Genomic DNA, 23,082 nt, shown 5'->3' with positions numbered 1-23,082 from the left:
ACCCCCAGAACTTCAATCCCAAGTCTGGATCATTCTGCTTCTTCAACAGAGGACTACTGGCCCGCCATTCTGTTGCTAGGCAACCAGAGGCAGCTACTGGGTGGACAGACATTTCAGACAGGCAGCCGAGAAGAGAGACACACACCAAGGGGATCAGTCTACACCACTTAGCCTGACCTCTGCTGCTCCAAGGTCACTGTTGCAGCCAGAAGAGGCAGGGTGGGAGCCCACTTCTCTGCCCCTGCCCAACTCCACCCCGTTCCATTTGCTTATCTTAGGTGGCGGAGTCAAAGCAAACAGCAGGCCTCCCCTATCTCAAAGGTCCCCTTTATGGGGTGCGCCATGTCCGGCTGGCCCAGGAGGGTGGGGCCCCTGGCAGGACGTGGAGCTGGGCTACACACGGAGCACGCCAGCCTCTGTGGGACAGGCGGGCACCACCTTAGATGCCCTGCACGTATGAGGCGAGAGGTGGGCACTATGAAGACCCAGAAGGGTGAGCTTCTGGTCACATGGTGTGGGCGGAGCCAGGACTTGACCCCTTTTCTGCTCCTGAGGCGATGCTCTGCCTGACTCTAGGCGGCTGTCAGTATCTCCTATGGTTCACAGTGACCCCTTGAGCTGCAGGGGGTGGCCTTTCCCAGAGAGGAGGCAAAGGGCAGGAGAGCCACTCAAGGTCATACAACGAGCACCCAACCGCTGGGGCTTTGGGGTGGCACATGGGACCAAGCCGAGAGGCTGAGGGAAGGGGCCAGGCAAACGGAAGGAGCACCAGGAAGGGAGCAAGCCTTAGGTCAGGAGTGGGGGCCACTGAGAAATGGCTGGGCCCTGTTAGACTTGAGAGGCCACCAGATTCCTCCCAGTACCATCAGGCCCAGGGGATGGGGGTGGGGGGTGGGGGGTGAAGCTTAAGTCCAGCTCCTTCCCCTCACACGAGCAGGAGCAGAAATGAGCATGCACAGCAAGGCGGCGTCCCGGCCTGGCTGATGAGTAACCAGACCGATTCTGCTCCCGACCCTTCCCTTTGGACCTGCAGTTTCCTCGCCTACAAAACCGGAAGTTGTACCAAGTGGCTCCCGACACAGGGGGCCACAAGGATGAGATGGATCAGAATGGGAAGGCTGAGCTGGGCAGGGGGTCAAGAAGCCAGGATTCTCCATTTAGGAGGGGTGAGGACAGCTCTGTCTTCTGAGGCCCTGCAGACACTGCCCCCTCACCCAGTTCCTGGTCCTCACCTTGGATGGTTCCAGTCCAGCTTCTTCCCCCAGTGCCTGGCCATTCTGGAAAAGAGAAGTGAGGGGCACTGTCAGAACTCACGGCTTAGAACAGACCACGTGAGGCAGCCCCCAGCTCTCGGGGAAGCCATGGAGGTGGGGACAGGAGCTCTGGATGGATTCCCCACCCAGTCCCCCTCCACTTTCATGGGGGCTAGACACAGGGGCAGAGACACCTCCTCCTGCAAAGCCCCTCCTCAGGGACCCAGCATTCCCCCTCGTGTTCTCGGCCCAGCAAACACCTCAACTTTTGATGCCTGCTTAAATACCACCTCCACCCCTGGTGAGAAGGAAGGGTCAGCTGGGGCTCTTCAGTGACCTGGTGCAGACTACTCAACCACAGAAGCTTCACTCCCTCAATCTGTAACACGGGCACAATGGCACCTCCTCCAACCCTGAGCCCCTGGAGCACCAGGGAGAGAGACAACATATGAGGAGTCCCCACCCAGAGACGGTGACTGGTCTTGCACTTCCCGGACAGGATGGCCCTGGGTTCCTTCACTGGACCACGCATCCCACTTTACATGCAGACCTGCCCTTCCCAGCAAACAGGAGCCCCAGGCGATCAGGGCTTCAGGCATGGTGGGAGCAGCTGCTCTGCTCTCAGAAAGCGGCTGCCACAGGCCAGGCACGAGGTGTGGAGCCTTACACCTGTGGCCCCAGTTAATCCTCAGGACAGCCCTGGGTGGGGGGGCTGACTTGACTGAGGAGGTAATGGAGGCTCAAGGGGCCCAAGGATGTGCCTAAGGTCATGCAACTGATATGGAAGGGCTTAAAACCTGGTCTCTCGGGGACCCAGGGGATACTCTAAAGCTGCCTGCTTGAGCCTCTAGCTGGTGCGAATGAATACACTGAACTGCTAACCCAGGGATGGGAGGTTCAAGTCCACGCAGAGGCACCTTGGAAGAAAGGTGTGGTCATCCGCTGAGAACAAGACAAAGGCACCCAGCCCAGCCACTGCAACCGGAGGGGGCACAAGCCTGCTCTGATCCACACGGGCCACCACCCGACGGCAGCCGGCAATGCCACAGCTGGGAAAAGGAGAGCTAGCAGTCAGCGGGAACAATCTGCTGAAGAGCAGCCCTCACTCCTGGCTGGAAAACTTCCTTTAAGAAGGGCCCTGGGCCCCCACCCCCGGGCAGTTCTGTCCCCGGACTATATACTCGCGTGGCAGCAAACCCAGCCCATCCCTGTGCTGCCCAATCTGGGCCGGGCAAGCTGAACAGGGTGGTCCCCACCCCTCCTGGCACAGCGGAAGTGCGGTAAAACGGCTGGCCTCAGCCTGGGGCAAGTCAGGGTTCTAGAGCCAAGATCTGGGTCCACAGGGAAGCTGTACCCTTACTTGGCAGCAGCAGGCACACCTGTGCTGTCCATTACATAATCTCCCGGCCCCTGGCATAATGCCCCTGCCACTCCCAGGACATCCTGCCCCCTGAACCCCCTTAATGCCTCCTAATCCTCCCCAGAGGCCATGTGTTCCGCGGCCCTCACACACTGCCCTCTCTCAGCAGCCTGGAGAGCAGGCACGGGCTGATCAGGGCCCGGGTGGGGGTGGGGGAGAGGTGGTGATGCCTTTGCAGATCGGGTGCCACCACAGGTGACCAGGGCAGCCTCATGGCAGTGCCCTGGGCCCAGCCTTCCCATTCTACATCCTCATCCTTCCTGCATTCAAGCGTGAGCTTTGCACCGTTTACTTGGCCCTCCGCTGCCTGCAGATGGAAGCCCCCGCTCCTCAGCATGGCCTTCCAGGCCATCATTGACAACTGCCCAGCACGGCGATTAAAAAATGAGTGCTGGAACCTGACCCTGGTGGGTTTGGATCCCAGTTTCTCCCACATGCGTGCCCCGAGAAGGTCATGCCACTTCTTGGGACTTGCGTTTTCTCAACTGTGTTATGGGGATGAAGGATGAACGTGGAAGTCCCTACCATGTTAGGAAGGGGCTATTCCAGAAGCCAAGGTGATCCCCCCCACACCCCCCGCAGTGAACATCTGCAGAACTGCCGCATCAACAACAGCTCTGATGACGGTCCCACCCTCTTCGAGCTCCGCCACCGTCTGTCAGTTTGTTGCACTGCGGTGGCCACTATGCTGCTGTGGTGCTGGCAGCGATGCCAGCGGTAATTTAAAACACCAGCAGGGTCCTCGTGCTGGACAGGCTCCAGTGAAACTTCCAGACTCAGACAGACTAGGGAGAAAGACCTAGTTGTGAAAATGGGCCAATGAAAACCTTACGGCTCTCTGGAAAACATGCTCTGGCTGGCTTGGTCACGTCTCCATGGGCTCACGCTGTAGGAGGGCAGCGTGCTGGGTGAAGCAGAGGGACCCACAAAGGCCAGGGAGACCCTGGGTGAGGTGGGGCGGCACGAGAGTTGCAGGGCTGACCTTGAAAACACCGGCAATCAGGAGGAGGGTACAGGTAGGGCAGAAACACATTCTGGTGTGCCCAAGATCACCAACTGTGCAGCGATCTAATCATCCTTGAGCTCAACCCAATCACCCGAGTCCCTGAACCACCAGCGGATCTCACATTCCACCAAGAAAAACTCCATGCCTTGTTCCTTTGGCCAGCTCCTGGTCTTTCAGGGCTCAATTCAAATGCCACCTCTTCTGACCACACAGCCTCACCATCTTCCTCCCTCCTCGGTGTCCCTACAGTGTGGCGCCCACTGCGGCTTCACTTGAGAAGGAACGGCTGTCCTTCACCCTCTCTCAGAACCCAGCCGAGGGCCCAGAGTGCTGGCTGCCACGTGAAGGTTAAATGCAGCAGGGAGACCAGGCTGCCTCTAGGGCTCCTATTTTGCAGAGGAGGCTCAGAGAGTTAAGGAACTTACCCAAAGTCCCTCAGCAGGCAGGTGCCTAAAATGGGCCATAACCCAAGTCACGTGGCTGCAAGTCTTGGTCTCCCGAGATGGAGAGGCGGCAGTGGGAGCACACAGAGGTGTGGGTTTACCAAGCCAGCAGCGCTTCCACACCAGCCTTGAGGACCCAGGAGACGCTGCAGGCCCCTCTCCCTGCTGCCCCATGAGTTTCTGGACTGAGGGGTCCTTGAGGAACCCCGCCCAAGGGTGATGCCTATATGAAGTAACACATGGGGCTCCAGCAAGAAATAGGCAGCTCTGGAGAAAGGACTAGGGGTATGGAGAGGCCCCCTGGCGAGCTTCCCCATCAGGGCCAGGCCCTGGGAAAGCAGAGCTCGGGTGCCCCTCAGGCCTGGTCGCTGCATGGGGTAGGCACAAAGGCATGGCCTCCAATCCTGGCTCTGGCCACGAGTGCATCATGCTACTTATCCCAGGCTTGGCTTCTCAACTGCAGAGATTTTCTGCTCCCTCGCTCATGGCTGCAGCCTGATTGCTTAGAGTAGGACTTGGGACATAAGTGCCCAGTAAATATTTGATGACTGAATGAATAAAAGGGGGCAGTGACGCTGACCTGACACAACAGTGAATAAAGGCTCAGCAATAGGCCCCGTGGCCTCTTGGGGCGGACGGACCCTCTCTCCTTGCTGTTTCTCAGAGAGCAGTGTCTGGGGAGAGCTGCCCAGGGCTCTAGCAGCTTGGTCTTGAGAAGAGCGAGCCAGGGCAGCGGCTGCTGAAGCCGGGCGGCAGATGGAGGGAGGGCAGCACGTGCCCCACAGGCAGGAAGTAGGCTCAGTAGCTGGGTTCAGAGCCCAGCCTTGGCAGCCCTGAATGCTGCTGGAGGCCACCGGCCAGAGGCCAGGGGCCAGATGCCAGGGCAGGCTAGCACCAACAACTGCCAGCCCCTCGGTCCAGGTTGGACGCAGGCCCTGTGGGGTGAGGACCTCTGCCAATATCCGGAGTACCTTTCACCTGGGCCACTGACCCCGGCCCCTCTTCAAAGGAGCCTCCCCAGTCGGCAGAGGGCACTGAGAGAGCCGGGTTCCAGTTCTGGCTCTCACATTCATTCCGAAGCCAGTCCTCTTTGAGTTCAGCTGGCTCTTCGGAAAATGGAGGCAAAAATTCCCACTTTGAAACTTGTGAGATTTACTGGGTTGGTGGCAGGTAGCAAGGTTCTGTGCAGGGCCAGGAAGGACAGGGCAGGGCAGGGCCGGGCCATGACAAGGTGAGTGCTTTCAGCAGTGCCAAGGCCCAGGTGGAATCTCAGCTACATTTCCAACGGCTCTGCTCCACCTGGGCCGCACCCTGGGCCAGGCCCTGCCTCCCAGCAGCCCATTTTCAGCGGCGTCACAGGAAGGGCAGCCCAGACCCAGGCCTCTGCTAAGTGCTCCAACTGGTCCCTTGCTGCCTCCTTCCCGGCTCCCAGCCGCCAGCGGCGCCTGTACCTGCAGGTCAGGCCACTGTATCACTTACATGTCACCTGGGCGAAGAACAGCGAAGCCCTGTTCTCCAGTGAGAACAGCCCAACCCTGGCCCTGGCTGCCCAGGGCTCCAGTTACCCAAACAATAACACCCAGCCGCCTGGTACACCCATGGTGGGGGAGGGGGTTGGTAGGGGTTAGGCAGCCATGGAGAGTGGGGCAGTTGCACCCCATCCCATCCCTCCCCCAGGCCTGACAGGCAGAGACTGGAACCCATCCCTCCCCCTGGAGAAAGAGAGGCTCAGAAAGTGTGAGGACTGACCAGAGGTCACACAGCATTTCCCAGGTGAAGCCCCCGCCTATCTAAGCGAATAAACTAGTCTCTTCCTTCACAAGTCAGGTGTGGCAGTCCTCAGAAGGAGGCAAGTTTCCCTTTAGACCCTGCCCTAGGATCCCCAAGGGGAAGCAGGAAGTGGTGCCCTTGCCTGGGCTTCTGGAAGCTCTCCCTCCCTCCCTCCTCCCTCCCTTCCTTCTCCCTCCCACCTGCACAGCCCACGGGAAGTCCTGGGGTTATATCCCTGTGGCCTCTGCCCTATCTCTCTCAGGAAGGCCTAGGTCACAGGGATGCACCTGGGCAAAGGACGCCACCTCTCTGCACCGAGTAGAGGGGAGGGTGGGGGGGGGAGCAGGGCTGCACGGGACAGTGTCCCTCACCTTGGAGGGTGGGTCAGCAAGAGAACCTCTGAGCAGCCAGCCCAGAGCCTGTAAAAAGCCCATGGCAGCCCTCCGGAGCAATTGACTTCACGTGGGCTACCTGATTCTACCTTGACCGCCTGCCGCCTGCCACCCTCCACCCTCCCATCAAAGGGCAGTGGGAGAGACCCCAATCTGAGGTCCCCGAGTCAGGGCACATGGGGTTGCCCCAGTGAGAGAGAGGGGAGGGGCAAGGATTGAGATAGAGGCCCGGGGTTGTGGTGGAACTCCCTGAGTGCCCTAACTTAGCCGGTGTCAGGTCCCCTGCAAGAGGGCGGATCACCTGCCAGTTCAGGGGCCTGCTGTGGACCCTAGGGTCCAAAGGACATTAAAAAGCGCAGGAGCTGGCCTTCTGCCTCCATAAGTAATGCAACCCAGGGGGCAGGCCAGAACTACTTCTGAGAGACACTGCCAGGTGGAGGCCAAACTCCCCATGGCCTGGTCATTTCTACCAGAAAGAGCCCCAGACAGGCCCCAGGCCCCAGCCACGCCCCCTCCCCAATAATCTTCCTAAGGTCTGAGGCTCGGCGCCCTTTTCTCCTCCGGAGGGCAGGCTAGAGGTATGGGTGTCCTCTGGTCCTAGCTTCAGGATGGAGAGCCAGGAGTCCCAACCCCAGATGGGTCCTGTCACCTCACACTGCACAGGGGAGAGAAGCGACAACCCCAGGAGCAGCGGCGAAGACGCGGGCGCTCTTGATGCAGAGAGCAGAGATGTCAAGGTGAAGTTGGTGGGTGGGGGGCTGTCCCATGACTGGTTTCTGGTAGAATCCCCAGTCCTGCCCGCGCCAAGGAAGCCTCCACAGCCCCTCGCTGACTCCAGGAAGGGTCCACGGTGTGTGTGTCGAGGAGGACCCGATCTCAGCGCGCCACAAAAGCCCTCTCTCCTGGCTATTGGGGGTACTTGGCGGAACTGTCCCTGGCGTGCACACCAGCGTGCGTACACGTACACACACACACACACACACACACGGCATGGGGGGAGGCGTGGAGACCGAGAGCAAGCAGAGATCAGAGGACATTTGCGCCCTCGAGGGCTCCAGCCAAGCTGCAGCCACGGCGTGCGGGCCGGCCCGCCCCGCCCCTGCGGGGACCCGTGCAGGCCGGCCGCCGGCGCCAGTCCCCCGCCCCGCTCACTCACCTCCGGGTCCAGCGGCACCAGCTCCATGAGCGGCCAGGGCTCCTCCAGCTGGGCGAGCGGCATCGCGCCGCTGCCCGGCCACCCCCGCTCCTCCCGCGGCCCGGAGGCGCTGCTCCCGGCTCCCCAGGTCCTGGGCTCTGCGTGCCCGAGCCTTCGCGTCCCTCGCGCCCCCCGCGCCCCCCGGGCTCCGGCTGGGCCGTCCGCCGCCGCTACCGCCGCCGCCGCGGCACTCGCACTTCGGCTCTTTCCGTCACCCGGCGCCGCCTCGCCCATTGGCTACCTGCGTGGAGGGCGGGGCCGCAGAAGCCCCGCCCCAGCCCCCGCAGCGCGGCATTCCCGGCGCGGACCCCAGCACCCCCTCCTAGAGCAGGCAGCTCCGGCCCCGCCCCCTCCAGGAGCCCCGGGCTCCGGGCTCCGGCTCGGCTCCGCTCGAAGAGGTCCTCGTGGCTCCGCCCTCCCAAACCTTGCTGGGCCATCCTCCGCCCACCCCCCTACCTACCCCACCACCCTCGTTCAGTCCAAGCCTGGGATTGGGTGGGAGGACAGCCGCCCCACCCCCACCCCACCCCCACCTCCGGACTTTGCTCATTTAAGAATCTTTTTCCGTGCCAGGAGGAGCCCACCCAATACACCAGCCCTCTGCTTGTCGTGGACCTGACCTCTCCAGAAGCTTAAAGGGAGACCTGCCTCCCATTGCCCCCAGACACTCACCACCCTAGCTCCTGGGGCACCCAGCCCACAAGCCCCTATCCTTTACAGGTTTGTGCCCAGCACAGAAACCAACACGGGGCTCTCTCTGGAGCCCCATGTCCCAGCCTGGCGTTCACTCTTCTGCCTCCACCAGCAGGGCCCGGAGTCCCCCAGAGCGATTGCTCCCTACCCATGTTTGGTAATTGGTGCTTGATAGTGCCCTATCACTTGAGGCCTTCCTGAAATCTCTGCAGCTGCCCAATTCTGGGCTGATTTGGGCTTGGGCTGCCTCAGGGGAGGGCAGAGCCCAGGCTCCCAGGGTCACCCTGCATTTGATGAGGTGAGCTTGCAGTAAAAGCGGGGTGGGGGCGAGGAGAGTCGGCCTCCACCTAAAGGAATCTTAAGGGCCCAGGGGTGGTGATCTGGTGAGCTGTATTCACAAGTTCAGAGCTAGGGCTTCTGGTGTTGAAGACTGGCCAGTATTTGCAAAGCTGTTCTCAAGCAGAGCGATGGAAAAGAATGTTATCAAAAACCTCCTGCAATCGAGGCTCAGCCAACATGTGATTATCTTGAATCCTGGTGGAATCTTGAAACTGAGGCTCAGAAAGATAAGTGACATGCCCAAGGTCACAGCTGGTTGAGATCAGGATAAGGCCAGAAGAATTTACGTGGCTAGCTATTTCTCCTGGATCCAGATGCCCCCCTCCTCCCATGCCTTTCCCAGGGTAGGACCTCAGTTGTTGATTCTAAATTGAGTTTTCAGTTGGAAGGACGTGGGAGTTCAACAAAGGGCTGAGATCCAGTGGATTTGAATCCCAGCTCTGCCACTTCCTTAACACTGGGTAATGAGTCTTGTGTCTCTCGACCGCAGTTTCCTTATCTGTGAAATAGAAATTATAATCCTGATCTTTCAGGGATGTGGTGAAAACTGAGTTCCTTCTAATACAATAAGAATCTCCGGGCTGTACATGACACACCGGGTCCTCTTGTGTTAACTCAGGCCTTCCCCTGCATGCTGAAGATTCAGACAAAGTCCCTGCTCCCGTTCATTCTGGCGTGGAGAGATGAATAATTACAGCTGACATTCATGTGGCCCAGGCGTTGTTCGAATCCCTTCACAGGCCTAACCGAATCGTCACAACAACTTCTCAGGGAGGTGCTCCAGTGCACAGGTGAGTGGCCCTCCAATGTCACTGCGCAGGGAGACAGGGCTGACAATGGCTCTCTGGATGGCTTACTTGCCACCTCCCTGAGGGGTGAAGAGGAGGGAGACAGGGAAGGCAGTCCTGGATCAGAGTCGGCAGTGTGACTATTACCCAGTTCAGTCTCCTGGGAGTCGTTTGTAATGTCCCAGTCCCTGCTCCTCAGGGCTGAATATGTTGTGGTTAGGTGCCCTGGAGTCGGTTCTGACCCACAGTGACCCTATGCACAGCAGAACCAAACACGACCCTGTCCTGGGTCACCCTCACAACTGTTCTCAGGAAACGAAGTCTGGGCCCATGTTTGCAGCCAGTGTCCATCTATCTCATGGAGGGCCTTCCTCGTTTTTACTGCCCCGCCTCTGCTTTCACATACTTAAAACATATTTAAGACTAAAGAACAAATTCTTTATCTGAAATTCAAGTTTATCTTGGGGTCTTGGAGTTTTATTTTAGTAACCTTAGGGTACACAACAGATGGCATAGAGATGCCAAATTCCAGTTTTTTAGCTGGCCACACTTAGGTTAGACTTGGGAAGTGACTCTGAGCCGCAGAGAATGAGGTCAAGGGCTGAGTGAAGGAGGTGGGCGGATGGCAGGAGTGGGGGAAGTGAGGGGAAACTAGAAATGACCTTGCCTGCCTTCTGCCCCCTTCCTAGGGCCCTTGACCTTCTTCCTTCCCCCTCTCAACAAACAAAACAAAAACATTTCCTATTAAATGTAGCATCTCAACTTAAGAACTAAGTCGCTGGTTGTGCTTTCCTACACACAGTGCCCACATCCTGTGGGGCATTAGGGAGTCAGTGGGTCGTGCTGGGAAGAGGGGAGACCCGAGGACAGGTCACCTTGCCCATCTGTAGGGTAGGGATAATAGTCCCTCAGCAGAGATTGGCAAGGACCAAACCAGAGCCTACAAAGCTGATGCTGCTGCAGCCTCTGCTCACAGGTTGTCCACCTCCCTTTAGGCTCCAGCTACCCTGCTGGTCCTTCCACAGGGACTTGGCACACGCTGCTCCCAGCATCGAGACTGTTTCCCTCTTTCTCAAGCTGGCTCATCTCCTTGGTCACTTCCTCCAGAATGTCTTCCCTCATGCCCCCGTTGTTACATATGCCCCTGTTGTTGCTGTTTGTAGTGCCATCAGGTTAAATTCGGCTCATGCTGATCCGTATGACAGAGCTGACCCTACCCCATAGGATTAAGCACACACCAATTCCACCGTTGCTCATGTACAACCCAGTGACGGTGACTCCATTTTGAGCCATACAGCCATTCTCACCGGCCTTTTCTGAGTTGGTCCTCCCTAAACCCATTGCTCCCTAAAGTTTCTATCTAATCTTTCCGGTTACTGTTGTCCGTCTGATTCCACATAAAAACTCCCTGCCATCGCGTCCACGGCGACTCACAGCGACCGACATGGGCTAGTAGGACTGGCCCTGTGGGTTTCTAAGATGGGAACTCTTTACGGAGTAGAAGACCTCATCTCTCTCCTGCTTGATTCTGTATAAACAGATTGCAGAATACTATTTGAATGACATGATCCTCTATCTAGAAAACCCCAAAGGGGCCACAAGAAAGCCTCTAGAGCTACCAGAGGAACTTAACAAAGTTCTGGGGCATGTGGTCAATAAACAAAAATCAATTGGGTTTCTTTACACCAGTAATGAGAAATCTGAAAGAAAAATCAGTGGAGAACTTCCATTTACAAAAGAATCTAAGAATTAAAACCTGGAGACAAATTTAAGCAGGATGTGAAGGAGTCACACAGGGACAACTCTAAAGCACTGCTGGAAGATTAAAAGGCCTGGACTAAAGGGAACATGTTGCATGCTCATGGATCGGTATTGTGAAGATGTCAATACCACCCAAAGCAAGCTATACAATCAATGTCATCTCAATCAAAATTCCAACCATTTATATACAGAAATAGAAAAACCAATTCTCAAGTTTATATGAAAAGGCAAGAGGCCCCAAATAAGTAAACCGAAGCTCAAAGATTGTGCTTACATGCAATCTGTGTTTGGCTCAAGAGGCAGTCATGAGAACAGAACAAGATTTCAAACCAAGAAAGGCTTGCCTCAGGGTTGTTCCTGTTACCATTCCTACTCCAGCTGGATGCTAAGCAAATAAGCAGAGGAGCTGGATTACATGGAGCAGAATGCCGGATTAGCTGAAGAAGAATGTGCCATCAGAATTGAAGAAAGCCTTGTGTGATAACCAAATGATGCAGCCTTGCTCGCTGAGAGTGAGGAGGACTTGAAGCACTTGCTGTTGAAGATCAAGGATTGCAGACTTCAGTCTGGGTTACAACTCAGTGTGAAGACCAAATCCTCACAACTGGACCAACAGGTAACATCATGATCAATGGAGAAAAGATTGATGTGGTCAAGGATTTCATCTTGCTTGGATCCACAAACAGTGCTCATGGAACCTCACTCAAGGGATGAAAGGACAGACACATTGCACTGGGTCAATCTGCTGCACACGACCTCTTTAGAGTGTTGAAAATCAAGGATGTTACTTTGAGGGCTAAGGTGCGCCTGACCCAACCCATGGGATTTTTAATTGCTTCATATGCATGTGAAAGGTGGACATAGAATAAGAAAGACTGAAAAAGAATGGACTTGTTTGTACAGATAAGAGCCCACAACACAGGGAATCCAGCCAGAATAGATAAACCCTTCAGGGCCACCAATGAGAGTAGAGATACCAGGAGGATTAGGAGAGGAGGGGGGGAGGGAGAATTGATCACAAGGGGGACGAACAACGGAAAAGTGGGTGAGGGGCCATGGAGGGTGATGTGAAATATGAAAATAATAATCTATAACTTATCAAGGGTTTGTGTGGGAGAGTAGGTGGGGGAAGGAGGGGGCAGAAATGGGGAGATGATATCAGGGGCTCAAGTAGTAAAAGAATGATTTGAAAATGATGATGGGTAAAAAATGATGATGGCAGCATATATGCTTGACACACTGGATGAGTGTATGTATTGTGATAAGAGATGTAAGAGCCCCCAATGAAAGTATTTAATAATAATAATTTAAATAAAAGAACAGACTTGTTTGAATTTTGGTGCTGGTGAAGAATTTTGAAAGTACCGTGAACTGCCAAAAAATAAACAGCTCTGTCACGGAAGAAGTACAGCCAGAGTGTGCTCCTTAAGAGGCAAGGATGGTGAGACTTTGTCTCGTGTACTTTTGGCATGTTATCAGGATAAACTAGTCCCTGGGGAGGAACATCATGCTTGGTAAAGTACAGGGACAGTGAAAAAGAGGAACTACCTGGAGGAGAGGGGTTGACACAATGACTCAACAGACTCAAGTAAGAACAAGAGCAGGCAGTGTGTCACTCTCTCGTACACAGGGTCGCTGTGAGTCAGAACTGGCTTAGGCACACCCAACACCACCACACTGAGAGAGAATACAGCAGGAGGAATCTGATTTAAACATACTATATAGCTAACACTAAATAAATAAATGAAAATAAACAGACTACATAGCTACCGTCATTTACCATAGACGTGTGGGTTTATTTCTGACTCTTAATTCTATTCCATCAGTCTGTGTGTCTGTGGCGATGCCAGACTGTTTTGACTACTGCAGCTGCGCGGTGGTGCTGTTGCTTTTGTTGTTAGATGCCACTGAGTCAACTGTGACTCACAGAAACCTGTGTGCAGCAGAACAACACATTGCCTGACGCTGCACCAGCCTCAGGATTGTTGGTCTGTGTGAGGTCCTGGTTGCATCAACCCAGCTCATCGAGGGTCAGCTTCTTTCTGGCTGATCCCTTGCTTTACCAAACATGAAGGCTGAGAGGAGATGGCTCAGTGGTTCTTCTAGCTCAGCCTCTCTAAGGTGCCTGCCTAGGGGATCTGCTGGGCCAATTAAACTCACGACAAGAGAGGTCAACCGGAAGTGTATGAGGCCTGTCTTTGGGCATTCCAAAGGGTTAATCTTGATAGATTTTCCTGAAGGACACAGGAAGATCACAAGGGCTAATTGTGAAAAATTTTTAAGAAATTTGAAAATCAAATGGGTAAGAAAAAGGCCAGGAAAACTGCACAAAGACAGTTCAAAAAACATACAAACAAAAAAATGAAGGGAAAATCCCACTTGGATTTCGCTTCTGGGGGACCCTCTGACCTCAGACCAGGGATGTGAACAGCCTCTCTGTCCTGGAGACTGCACTGGAAATAGGATGGTTGCAGATGGAATTAGGTGAAAATTTAACACCTAATCATTTGCTCAGTCTTTTGACCCATTGTAAATTTGTTTTAGTTTTTAATATTTTCTGCTTTCTTTTCAATTGAAGTTTTCTCTGTCTTTGTTATTGCTGTTAGTTTTGTTTTATATGTTTTTCTGTATATGCAGTTCAGGATAGGAAAATCTATACAGATAGTAACTAGATTCATGGTTTCTTGTGGGTGTGGCAGGGAGCTGTGGGGCAATGGAGAGCTAATAACAAAGAGTACAAGAGATATGATCAATGAAGACAAAGCGGGTGCATAAGCAAATGTGGTGAAGAAAGCTGATGGTGTCCAGCTATCAAAAGATATAGCATCTGGGGTCTTAAAGGCTCGAAGATAAACAAGTGGTCATCTAATTCAGGAGCAACAAAGCCCACATGGAAGAAACACACCAGCCTGTGTGACCACGAGCTGTCAAAGGGATCAGGTAGCAAGCATCAAGGAACAAAAACTCCTATCATTGAAAATGTGGATGAGTGCAGAGTGGAGACTCAAAGCCCATTGGTAGCCAATTGGACACCCCTTACTGAAGGGATGTGGGGAGGAGATGAGCCAGTTAGGGTTCAGGGTAGCAATGATGAAACATATAACTTTCCTCTAGTTCTTAAATGCTTCCTCCCCCAAACTATCATGATCCCAATGCTACCTTACAAATCTGGCTAAACCAGAAGATGGACATAAGTACAGATAGCAACTGGAAACACAGGGAATCCAGGACAGATGACTCCTTCAGGACCAGTGGTGAGAGTGGCGATGCCTGGAGGGTGGAGAGAATGTGGGGTAGAAAGGGGGAACTGATTACAAGAATCCAGGTATAGCCTCCTCCCTGGGGGATGGACAGCAGAGAAGAAGGCGGCGGGAGACATCAGACAGTGTAACATATGACAAAATAATAATAATTTATGAATTATGAAGGATTCATGAGGTAGGGAGGAGTGGGGATATTAAGGACTCAAGTAGAAGGCAAATGTTTTGAGAATGATAATGGCAACAAATGTACATATGTTCTTGACACAGTGGATGGATGTATGGATTGTGATAAGAATTGTACGAGCCCCCAATAAGATTATTTTTTAAATTAAAAAAAATAAAATCAATAGGGCAGCATTACTCACAGGCAAAACTCTGTGGGTTATGTAAAGAGGAACAGATATAGGATACACAAAGAGGAAGTAGAATTACTGATATTACATTAAAAAGAGTGCAACGAATGGGTTGAAAAAGAATGTGTATGGATTGATGACTGTAAAACTGATGATCTGCTAAACCTGATTGTGGTGATGTGCTTAAACTATTGAAGTGTAAGATACATGAATTATATACCAGTTATATCAGTCAAAAAATTAACTGATGCACTGCTCTGTAAGCCTTCCTCCAATTTACAATAAAAGGTTTAAATTAAAAAAACACCAGAGTACAAGAAAGAAAACATGTTCTAAAATTGATTGTGGTAATGATTATACAATTCTTTTTGATATGATTGAAATATGTAATTGTGTGATAGGTGGGTTATGTGTCAATAAAACTTTTTAAAACTGCAGCAAGGAATATTTCCAATTCCCCCCATCCTGAGAATGCAGTTGGTCTTTCTTCCAGGCTAGCAAGGACAGTCCTGCGAGAATTTCACTGGGAAATCTTACTCCATCCACACCATAACCCGGATCTTGCCCCTTGGAATTTCTTTTTATTCTCCAAACTCAAAGAATACTGAACAGGAGCATGACTGAGCCCTCGAGGAGACCCCGCCTCCATTGTGGCATAAATGGAAGAGCACAGATTCTTCGACGGCATGTTCGACATGGAAACATCCTTTCCAGAAATATATGGACCGAGTTGAAGGATAAATCAAGAAATAATAGCTTCACGTTTTCATATTTTTTTGTTTAATGAACGTTTCTATGATTTTTAATCAATTCCTTTCATCTATTTTTATTCTTATTATTTTCTCCCTTTTATCTATTTTTAAACATTTTATTGTGAATCAGGTGAAAGTTTACAGACCAGAGCAGTTCTCCACGAACAATCCATACACATTTTGTTTCATCACATTGAGCATGATCCCCACAAAGCTCCACCACTTAGTCCATGTCCTCCTGGTATCCCCTGTGCCGTTCCTCCTCTTGCCTTAGTCCTGAGCTTGTCCTTGAAGGCAGGTAAACGCTGCCCTTCTTCAATCTCCAATGGTGGACTATTCTACTAAGGTGTCCATGCTTCAATCATGCTATCGTTTCCCTCTACAGACCTGTTTATTGTCTGGCTGAAAACTGAGTCTCAGGGTGAGTTCATTTCCAGACCTGAACGGTGTCTAAGGTCCAGCGTCTCAGGGGTCCCACGTGATTCTCTCCAACCAAGGTGTGTATGGCCATGTAGCAGTCCTTTCTGACTTCCCCGCCTATGAATATTAACAATGACGAGAAACATCTAGAGGCCGAGTGTACTAGCAGTCACCAGGGGCAGGAGGGAAGGAAGAAGGGGGGCATTAGGATGGAAAACTGCACGGAGTAAGGGGAGGATTCCACAACTGATGATTGTAATTACTGCCAATAAGTTGTACACCTGTAACAAGTTAAATTGCCGAAAGTGATGTGATTGATATATTTACAACAACGATTAAAAAGAAAATTTAAAAAGAGTAGCAGCTGAGGGGGCTTATGCAGAGCCAAATGCCTCGTGGTTTCGTGGTTGAGAGACAATGGACCAGAAGCTATAGCAGAAGCCCCCAACACATATTATGCTCTTTTAAGAACCATCCATGTGGGGTCACACTGACCGCAGCAACGTGACGTGAGACCATCAGGGGGCAGAAAGTTTATGTGCAGGAGAGGAACGAGTCAGAAAAGGAGGGGGACAATTTGAATGACTGTCACTGAACTGTGCGCGTGGAAACCGTTGCACCGGTCCTGTTTTGCTGTGTGTGTTCTCAAGACAACGACAAGGCGAGTAAGCTTGGCACTAAAAGACCAACAAGAACCACACTGATCGAGGCAGACTAGTTCAGCTAAACTATTGCTTGATTTTTGAAGAGACTTCAGGAGATAATTTTGGTTTAAGGTTTAAAGATTATCTCAGGGTCAGAGTTTCAGGGGCCCATCCACCTTCCATAACTCTACAAAGTCTGGAGATCATGAGAATTTGAAATTCTCTTTCTGTATTTTCCTGCTTTTGATCAGGATTTTTCTACGTAATCTTTGATCAAAGTGTTCGAGAGGGGTAGTTTATCGCTTACCAACATGGCTCTTCCAGGCATCATCCCTTTTGAGATACATCATCAATTGTAGTCTCTCTGCCTGTGGTTTGGTGAGGGGAGCATGACCATTACACTACGGGAACTGTTCATGCCTGCAGGTTGAGAAGGAGTTCTCTGTGACAGGACATAGTGGGAGTCTCCACCTTAGTAGAAGGTGTGACCCAAATCACTCCCTTTTGTTTCCTCGGGGGTACAATGTACTGAAAGACAAAACCAATACTCCATCAGAGTCATTCTTGAAAGTATATGAGTCATCTTGGAAGTAGACAGAGAGAAATCCCAGGGCTAACCTGGAACATGTTCAAGACCTCTGTCTGAAGTGCCGGAGGCTGAGATCAGAGGCGCCAGAGGCTGCGGCATGGAGCACACAGGGCAAAGCAAAGACGACTAGAGACCAAGGCAAGGAGACCAAGAGACAGAACAGAGCAGCAACACCAAGACCAGGAACCCGGCAGAGCAGTAGGCCGACTTCCTGGCCAATGGAGGCAGAGGCCAAGGGACCATGCAGCTGAGAGGCTGGGCTGCTGCATGAGGAGAGGTGTTACCACGGACCAAGGACTCCATCCTGTTTACCCATCCTGATGGGTGGTGCCAGTTAACTTCCCTGGCAGATGCTATTGCTTGTGAGCTTTGCAACAGATTACCCAACCCAACCGAGTGTGGTGGCAGGAGCAGCGGGTGTCAGAGAGGGGACAGAAAGATGAAGAGGGGAGGCATGGCTGAGGAAGCCAGGGGAGGTCAGATAGGGCCTCATGCCCTTGACTCGGGCACCATTCCGCTTCAGGTCTTATGGCAAAGAAAGTATCTGTTTGTGGGAGAAATGAGTCAAACATTCCATGTCCTCTTCCTATTCAGTGCTTTTGTTTTTGTTTTCAAGTTTCAGGTATTTATTATTCACTGTAAATCCCAACACAATACACCAACTTCCTTTCAGGCATTTAGGGATGAAAGGTTTCCTGGGTAAGTAGGAAGTTGTGTGGATGGCTTCTAGAAGGCCTTCATTCTTTTTTAAAAATCATTTTATTGGGAGCTCTTAAGGATATCATGACAACAACAAACAACCCCCAAAAAAGATATAACATTCCACAGTTTAATCATATCAAGCAGTGTTGTACGATTGTTACCACAATCAATTTCAAGATATTTTCTTCTTTTTTAAAAAACCATTTTATTGGGGGCTCTTACAACTCTTGTTACAAACCATACATCAATTGTATCTGACATATTCATATATATATCATTCTTTTCTAGACATTTACTTTCCACTGAGCCCTTGGGATCAGCTCCTCCTTTTTTCCCTCCTTCCTCCCCCACACCCCCCACACCCTCCCCCTCGTGGCCCCCCTGATAGATTGTAGATTGTTAATTATTTTCAAATCTCACTCCAACCACAGTCTCCCTTCCCCTCTGATTTCTGTTGTTTTCCCCCGACTGGGGATGTGTGGTTATGTGCCATTCATTGTGATCTGTACCCCCTTCCCTCCCTACCTCTCCTCCACCTCCCCCTACCCTTTTGGTATCTCTATTCCCATTCCTGTTCCTGAGTTCCACGTGCCTATACTATGTACATGCTTCCATCTAGTTTAGATTGGGAGGCAGCACCGAGGTCGTGATACTGGGAGTAGGAGTGAGGGCGGCGGGGTGCGGAGGCCTCCAGGAAACAGAGCTATATTGCATGACTCATTTGTGCTCTACTGCACCCTGATTGGCTCACCCCCTCCCTGGGACCCTTCTGTGGGGGGATGCTCTATTGCCCATAGAGGGGCTTTGGGTCCTCACTCCAACCTCCCTCCAATCTCACCAATGCATTTTTGTTTGTTTGTTATGAATCTTCTGATGTCCGTTGCCCCATCTCAATGACACCTCACGATCACAGCAGCTGGTGTGCTTCATCCATGTGGGCTTGTTGCTTCACTGTTGGATGGCCACTTGTTTAACTACAAGCCTTTAAGACCCAAGACACTATATCTTTTATTTTTTAATTATTATTTTTTGACACTCTATCTTTTAATAGCCAGGCACCATCCTCTGTCTTCACATCTGCTTATGCACCCATTTTGTCTTCAGCGATTGTGGGGGGGGGTGTTGAGCATCACAGAATACCAATTTGTTAGAACAAAGTGTTCTTTTATTGAGGGAAGGTGTGAGCTCAGGCTCAAGGCCCGTCTGCAGCTTCAGTGTATTGTCTTATAAATATATGTATGCAGGCCAATACCACTATTGTTATGGATTGATGTATTTGCATAAGTGCACACCTCTGTTAAACTCCCTATCTATGCCTTTGCTTCCCAGAGCTTGCCTCTGTTTCCTTTGCCTCCTCCTGCCCCACCATCACTTTCCCCCTTCTTCCCCCTCTCAGTGCTCCTCTCCACTAGCTTGGTGTTGCTCTAATACTCACAGAATCTCCAACTTCTCCTAGATGCTGGTTCCACATTTTCTTTCTTCTTGAACTCCCCCAGGAACTCTTTTTTTTTTTTTTAATGTTTTGCTGTATCTTACACTATCCAATATATTGATTCACATACAATTCTGTTGTTCACTCCCCTTGAGTGGGGTTATACAGTCATCAATGCTCCCAGTGCTCCCTGTCCCCTCTTCCCCAACCCCTTCCCATACTCTCAGGGAAACATTACTCCTGTTACTGTTTCTGAAGGGTTATTGGTCTTGGGTTTCATATATCTAACGATCTTAGTTATACAAATTAACATATGCAAGTCAAACGTGATTAATGAGGTAAAACCAATAAAAACCGTAATAGTAAGTGGAGGAAATATTAAAGAACTAGAGGACAGTTGTGTGTTTCGCCAGTGCTATTCCACACCCTGGATTTATCATTGCTTCCATGTGGCCCTTCTGGGAGGGACTGTTCAGTGATCTTGCAGGTGGGTGTTGGGTCTCTACGACATCTACGCCCCTTTACATCGATTTGGTTACTTGTCTTTGAACTTCTGATACCTCATCCAAATCTTTGTGGTTTTATCGCCAGGTTGTAGAGCTGCTGGATGAGTTTGAACCGCCAACCTTTCAGTCAACAGCCAACCCTCTGCTGTTCACCAGCAGGGCTACTTACACACGCCTCTAGCGGTGCCTGTGTTCCTCCCACATGTTTCCATGATTCTGTGACCCCTGGGTGACACAGATGATCTGTGCTTGACTTCTAACCTAAAGTTAGCAGTTCAAATCTCCCAGCAGCACTGTGGACGGCCTGGTGATCTGCTTTGTAAAGATTATAGTAAAGGAACCCATGGAACAGTTCCACCCTCCACGCGTGGAATCAACATGAGTTGGAATTCACTCAATGGCAATGGTTCTTTGGTTTAACTTTGCTGCTGTTGGTTAATGGTTGATTAACATCTGGCTCGAGGGTAACAATGGAATCTGCCTTGTCACCTGGGCCCCTGATGCACCAGCTGGAACATCGTGGAGGCTCACAGAGGCTCAGTGGAATGACGAAGATCATCCTGCACTTGCGAAACTACATCAGCCCCGGGCAGCCTGACTCCAAGCCTGTGCTCTGAAATCCTAGTCTTGAAGAGGCAGTTAAATGCTAAATATTAATAATCATCATTATCATCATAATGGGGTTAGAACAGTCCGTTCTGGGCACTTACTTGAGGTGTTTGTTAAATGAATGACTCATGTGTATGACAGGACTTTTCTGAGCGCAAGTGAGGTATGAGTCTGTACTCTGTTTGGAGAGATTGTCTGGCAAGGAAGCAGGGGGCTAAGCTAAGGGGGGCTGGGGCGAGGTTTCAGGGCATCTGCTCCAACATGGGCATGAGATTGCTATAATGTCCAAAGGAAGCGGCTTGGGTGGTCCTGTCCCTGGGAGGAGGTCTCTCATGATTCCTGCTCCTTGACCTCTCAGAAGGAATTCTGAACACATCTGTCTCCTGGAACCATCTGAAAGAATCATAACGGTAGCTACCTTTAACAATCAATTACCAAGAGCCAGAATCGGGCTCTTCTTATTTAAAAAATAACAATCACTAACTATGAAGGCTTAAGGATCCTTAACGGTACAGAGTTCAGTGTTGGGCTGCTAACCTCACGTTCAGTGGTTCAAATCCACCAACAGCTCTGCAGGAGAAAGGTGAGGCTGTCTACTCCCATAAAGAGTCACAGTCTCAGGAGCCTAAGGAGCAGCTCCATTCTGTCCGAGAGGGTTTTTGTGAGTTGGATCAACGCAGGTGGCAGTGAGTTTGTTTTTCTGGTATGAAAGTTTATTGAGAGTTAACTATGCGACCTGTCTGGAGCTATTTACACAGGCAAGAGCTCATCAAATCATCCCCACCCACCCACCACCACCATGAAACAGAAATGATTCTCACTTTCCAGATGAAAAAATTAAGACCTAGGGAGGGATTGTCCAGTTATACCTGTTACTCAACTCATAGCAATCATGGCAGACAGACCAGAACTGCCCCTTGGGAGTTTCCTAGATTGTAATCTTTATTGAAGCCGGCTCTGACGGAGCGGCTGGTGCGTTTGAACCGCTCACCGTTTGGTTAGCAGCCAGGTGCTTGAGCCGTACTGCACCATGTCCCTGATGGCTCCTTGCACGGTCCCACAGCTAGCAAGGAGTACACCAGGCCGGGAGCTGCGCCCGGTGACAGCTGGAGCCAGGGCTCTGAAGCGGTGCTCACGGCACTAAGCCCTGGAGGAGGTCTAGGAGCACAGAGGATGCGGACTGTGGGCAGCAATAAGAGTGTGTGTGCTGAGCACAGAGTCCCTTTCTGCCCACCCTGCTCTGAGGGGCAGGGGGGTTACCCCACCCCCTTGCTGAAAACCCTCTGGTGGCTCCCCGGTGCTCTTCACACAACATCCACTGGCTTTCTCAGGGCCCGGATGCCTCACAGGATCCTGCCCGGCCCCCCTCACACCACCTCACCTACTGCCTGGACATTGCACACTGCACTCATGCCACCAGGCATCCTTGTTGCCCACTGACATGCCAGCTACGTTCCCACCTCAGGCCTGTGCTCCTGCTGTGCCCGCCACCTGGAAGGTTCTTCCGCCAACTTTCAGAATTGGCTCCCTCATTCCCTTCAGGCCGTCTGCTCAAACATCAAGTCTTCAGGGAGGCCCTTCTTGACCCTGAAACAGCTCGGCATCAACAGGACCGCCATGTGCCTCTACCAGCCAGCCGATGATGGCCTTTCCTGGCCTTTCCCCCGCTAGAACAGAACCCCAGGACACAGGACGTGTCTGCTTAGTTTTACTCTACAGACCTCTATGTAGCAGGTCCTCACAGTATACTAGTAAAAGATGTCCCACAGGCCTGTGCTCCAATCCTTACTCGGTGTGACTCTGAGCATGGCAGGGAGTCCCTCTCAGTCATCATTTCCTCATCTGCACACAAAGGGTGGCTGAGAGCATTATGCGAGACCAGACACGTGGTAGGTGCTCAGGATGCATGGTAGGTAACAACCACAGGCTCTCCCTTCCCTCCCAATTCTTCTCCCTGCAAAGGAGAGATGTGAAGGGGCAGGAGAATGAGGCTTGGATGGAGTCTCCATTGATGTGAAACAAAGAAACCTCAACTTGAAGGAACTCTTGAGCCTACAATCACAGGGCTGATCCAGAAAGAGAGCCGGAAAGAGGTCAGAGAAGAGAAGGTCACAAGTAGTGGTGGGCTGGTCCCAAGGGTCCAGAAGGACAAGAGGAGGTAGGATGGTTGGCCAATGGGCTCATCCATAGGGAAGGGCCACTGACTTTGGAGACTGGAGGTTGGGCAGAAGCTGGTTGCTCTGTGTGGTGCAGTGAATTGCTGTTATATGAACCTTGGAGTCTTGATCTTGTAACTCCTACAAAATAACTAAGTGGGATTATGTAAATAAAGGCTGTGGTGGTCCACCAAGGGGACTGGACAACTTGAAAATGCAAATAAGAAGCATGGAACTTGCTGGAGTGGGGCTGTGTAAATGACGTGCATGGAATGCTTGAAGGGGATTGGTTAATTTTGCTATTTTGCTAGGTTTCCAGGAAGCCAATCTGAGAGATTGGAGGGAACCTCAGAACCATCATAAAGAAGAACCAGGAACCAAGTGCATCTTTTGGACCCAGGGCTCCTATGCTGAGAACTTCCTGGACCCAGAAACAGAGAGCGCTGTAACCCTGAAGACCAGACAACACAGTAGACGTTCTGGTCTGCAGCGAGAAGCAGCTAGAAATGCCTGCCTGTGCACAGAATGAGAGCTACAGGCTTGGGCAAGAGGCTTCCGTGCAGAATAGAGTACCTCCCGGCACCTACTGGTGGAGC

At 51.6% G+C, this 23,082-nt stretch overlaps 1 protein-coding gene across 2 annotated transcripts in view; it reads right to left on the bottom strand.

Annotated features, from left to right (window-relative positions):
- RPS6KA1 (ribosomal protein S6 kinase A1) overlaps window positions 1-23,082 on the bottom strand; it is a 66,858-nt gene that overhangs the window by 30,315 nt on the left and 13,461 nt on the right. The window contains exons 1-2 of one of the 2 annotated variants that reach the window (XM_075552795.1): window positions 7,441-7,614; window positions 1,233-1,277 (exon numbers count right to left, since the gene is read on the bottom strand). In XM_075552795.1, the coding sequence (XP_075408910.1) occupies window positions 1,233-1,277; window positions 7,441-7,503 (108 nt within the window). In that variant the 5' untranslated portion in view covers window positions 7,504-7,614. Of the gene's footprint in view, window positions 1-1,232; window positions 1,278-7,440; window positions 7,615-23,082 lie in introns of those variants that run through there. The other variant, XM_075552796.1, reaches the window with a different exon arrangement.

The sequence above is a fragment of the Tenrec ecaudatus genome, chromosome 1 (genome assembly GCF_050624435.1).
Source record: "Tenrec ecaudatus isolate mTenEca1 chromosome 1, mTenEca1.hap1, whole genome shotgun sequence".
In the NCBI taxonomy this organism is placed as follows: domain Eukaryota; kingdom Metazoa; phylum Chordata; class Mammalia; order Afrosoricida; family Tenrecidae; genus Tenrec; species Tenrec ecaudatus.
Note: the sequence above shows the minus strand (reverse complement) of the source record. Positions and strands in the feature narration are given on the sequence as shown.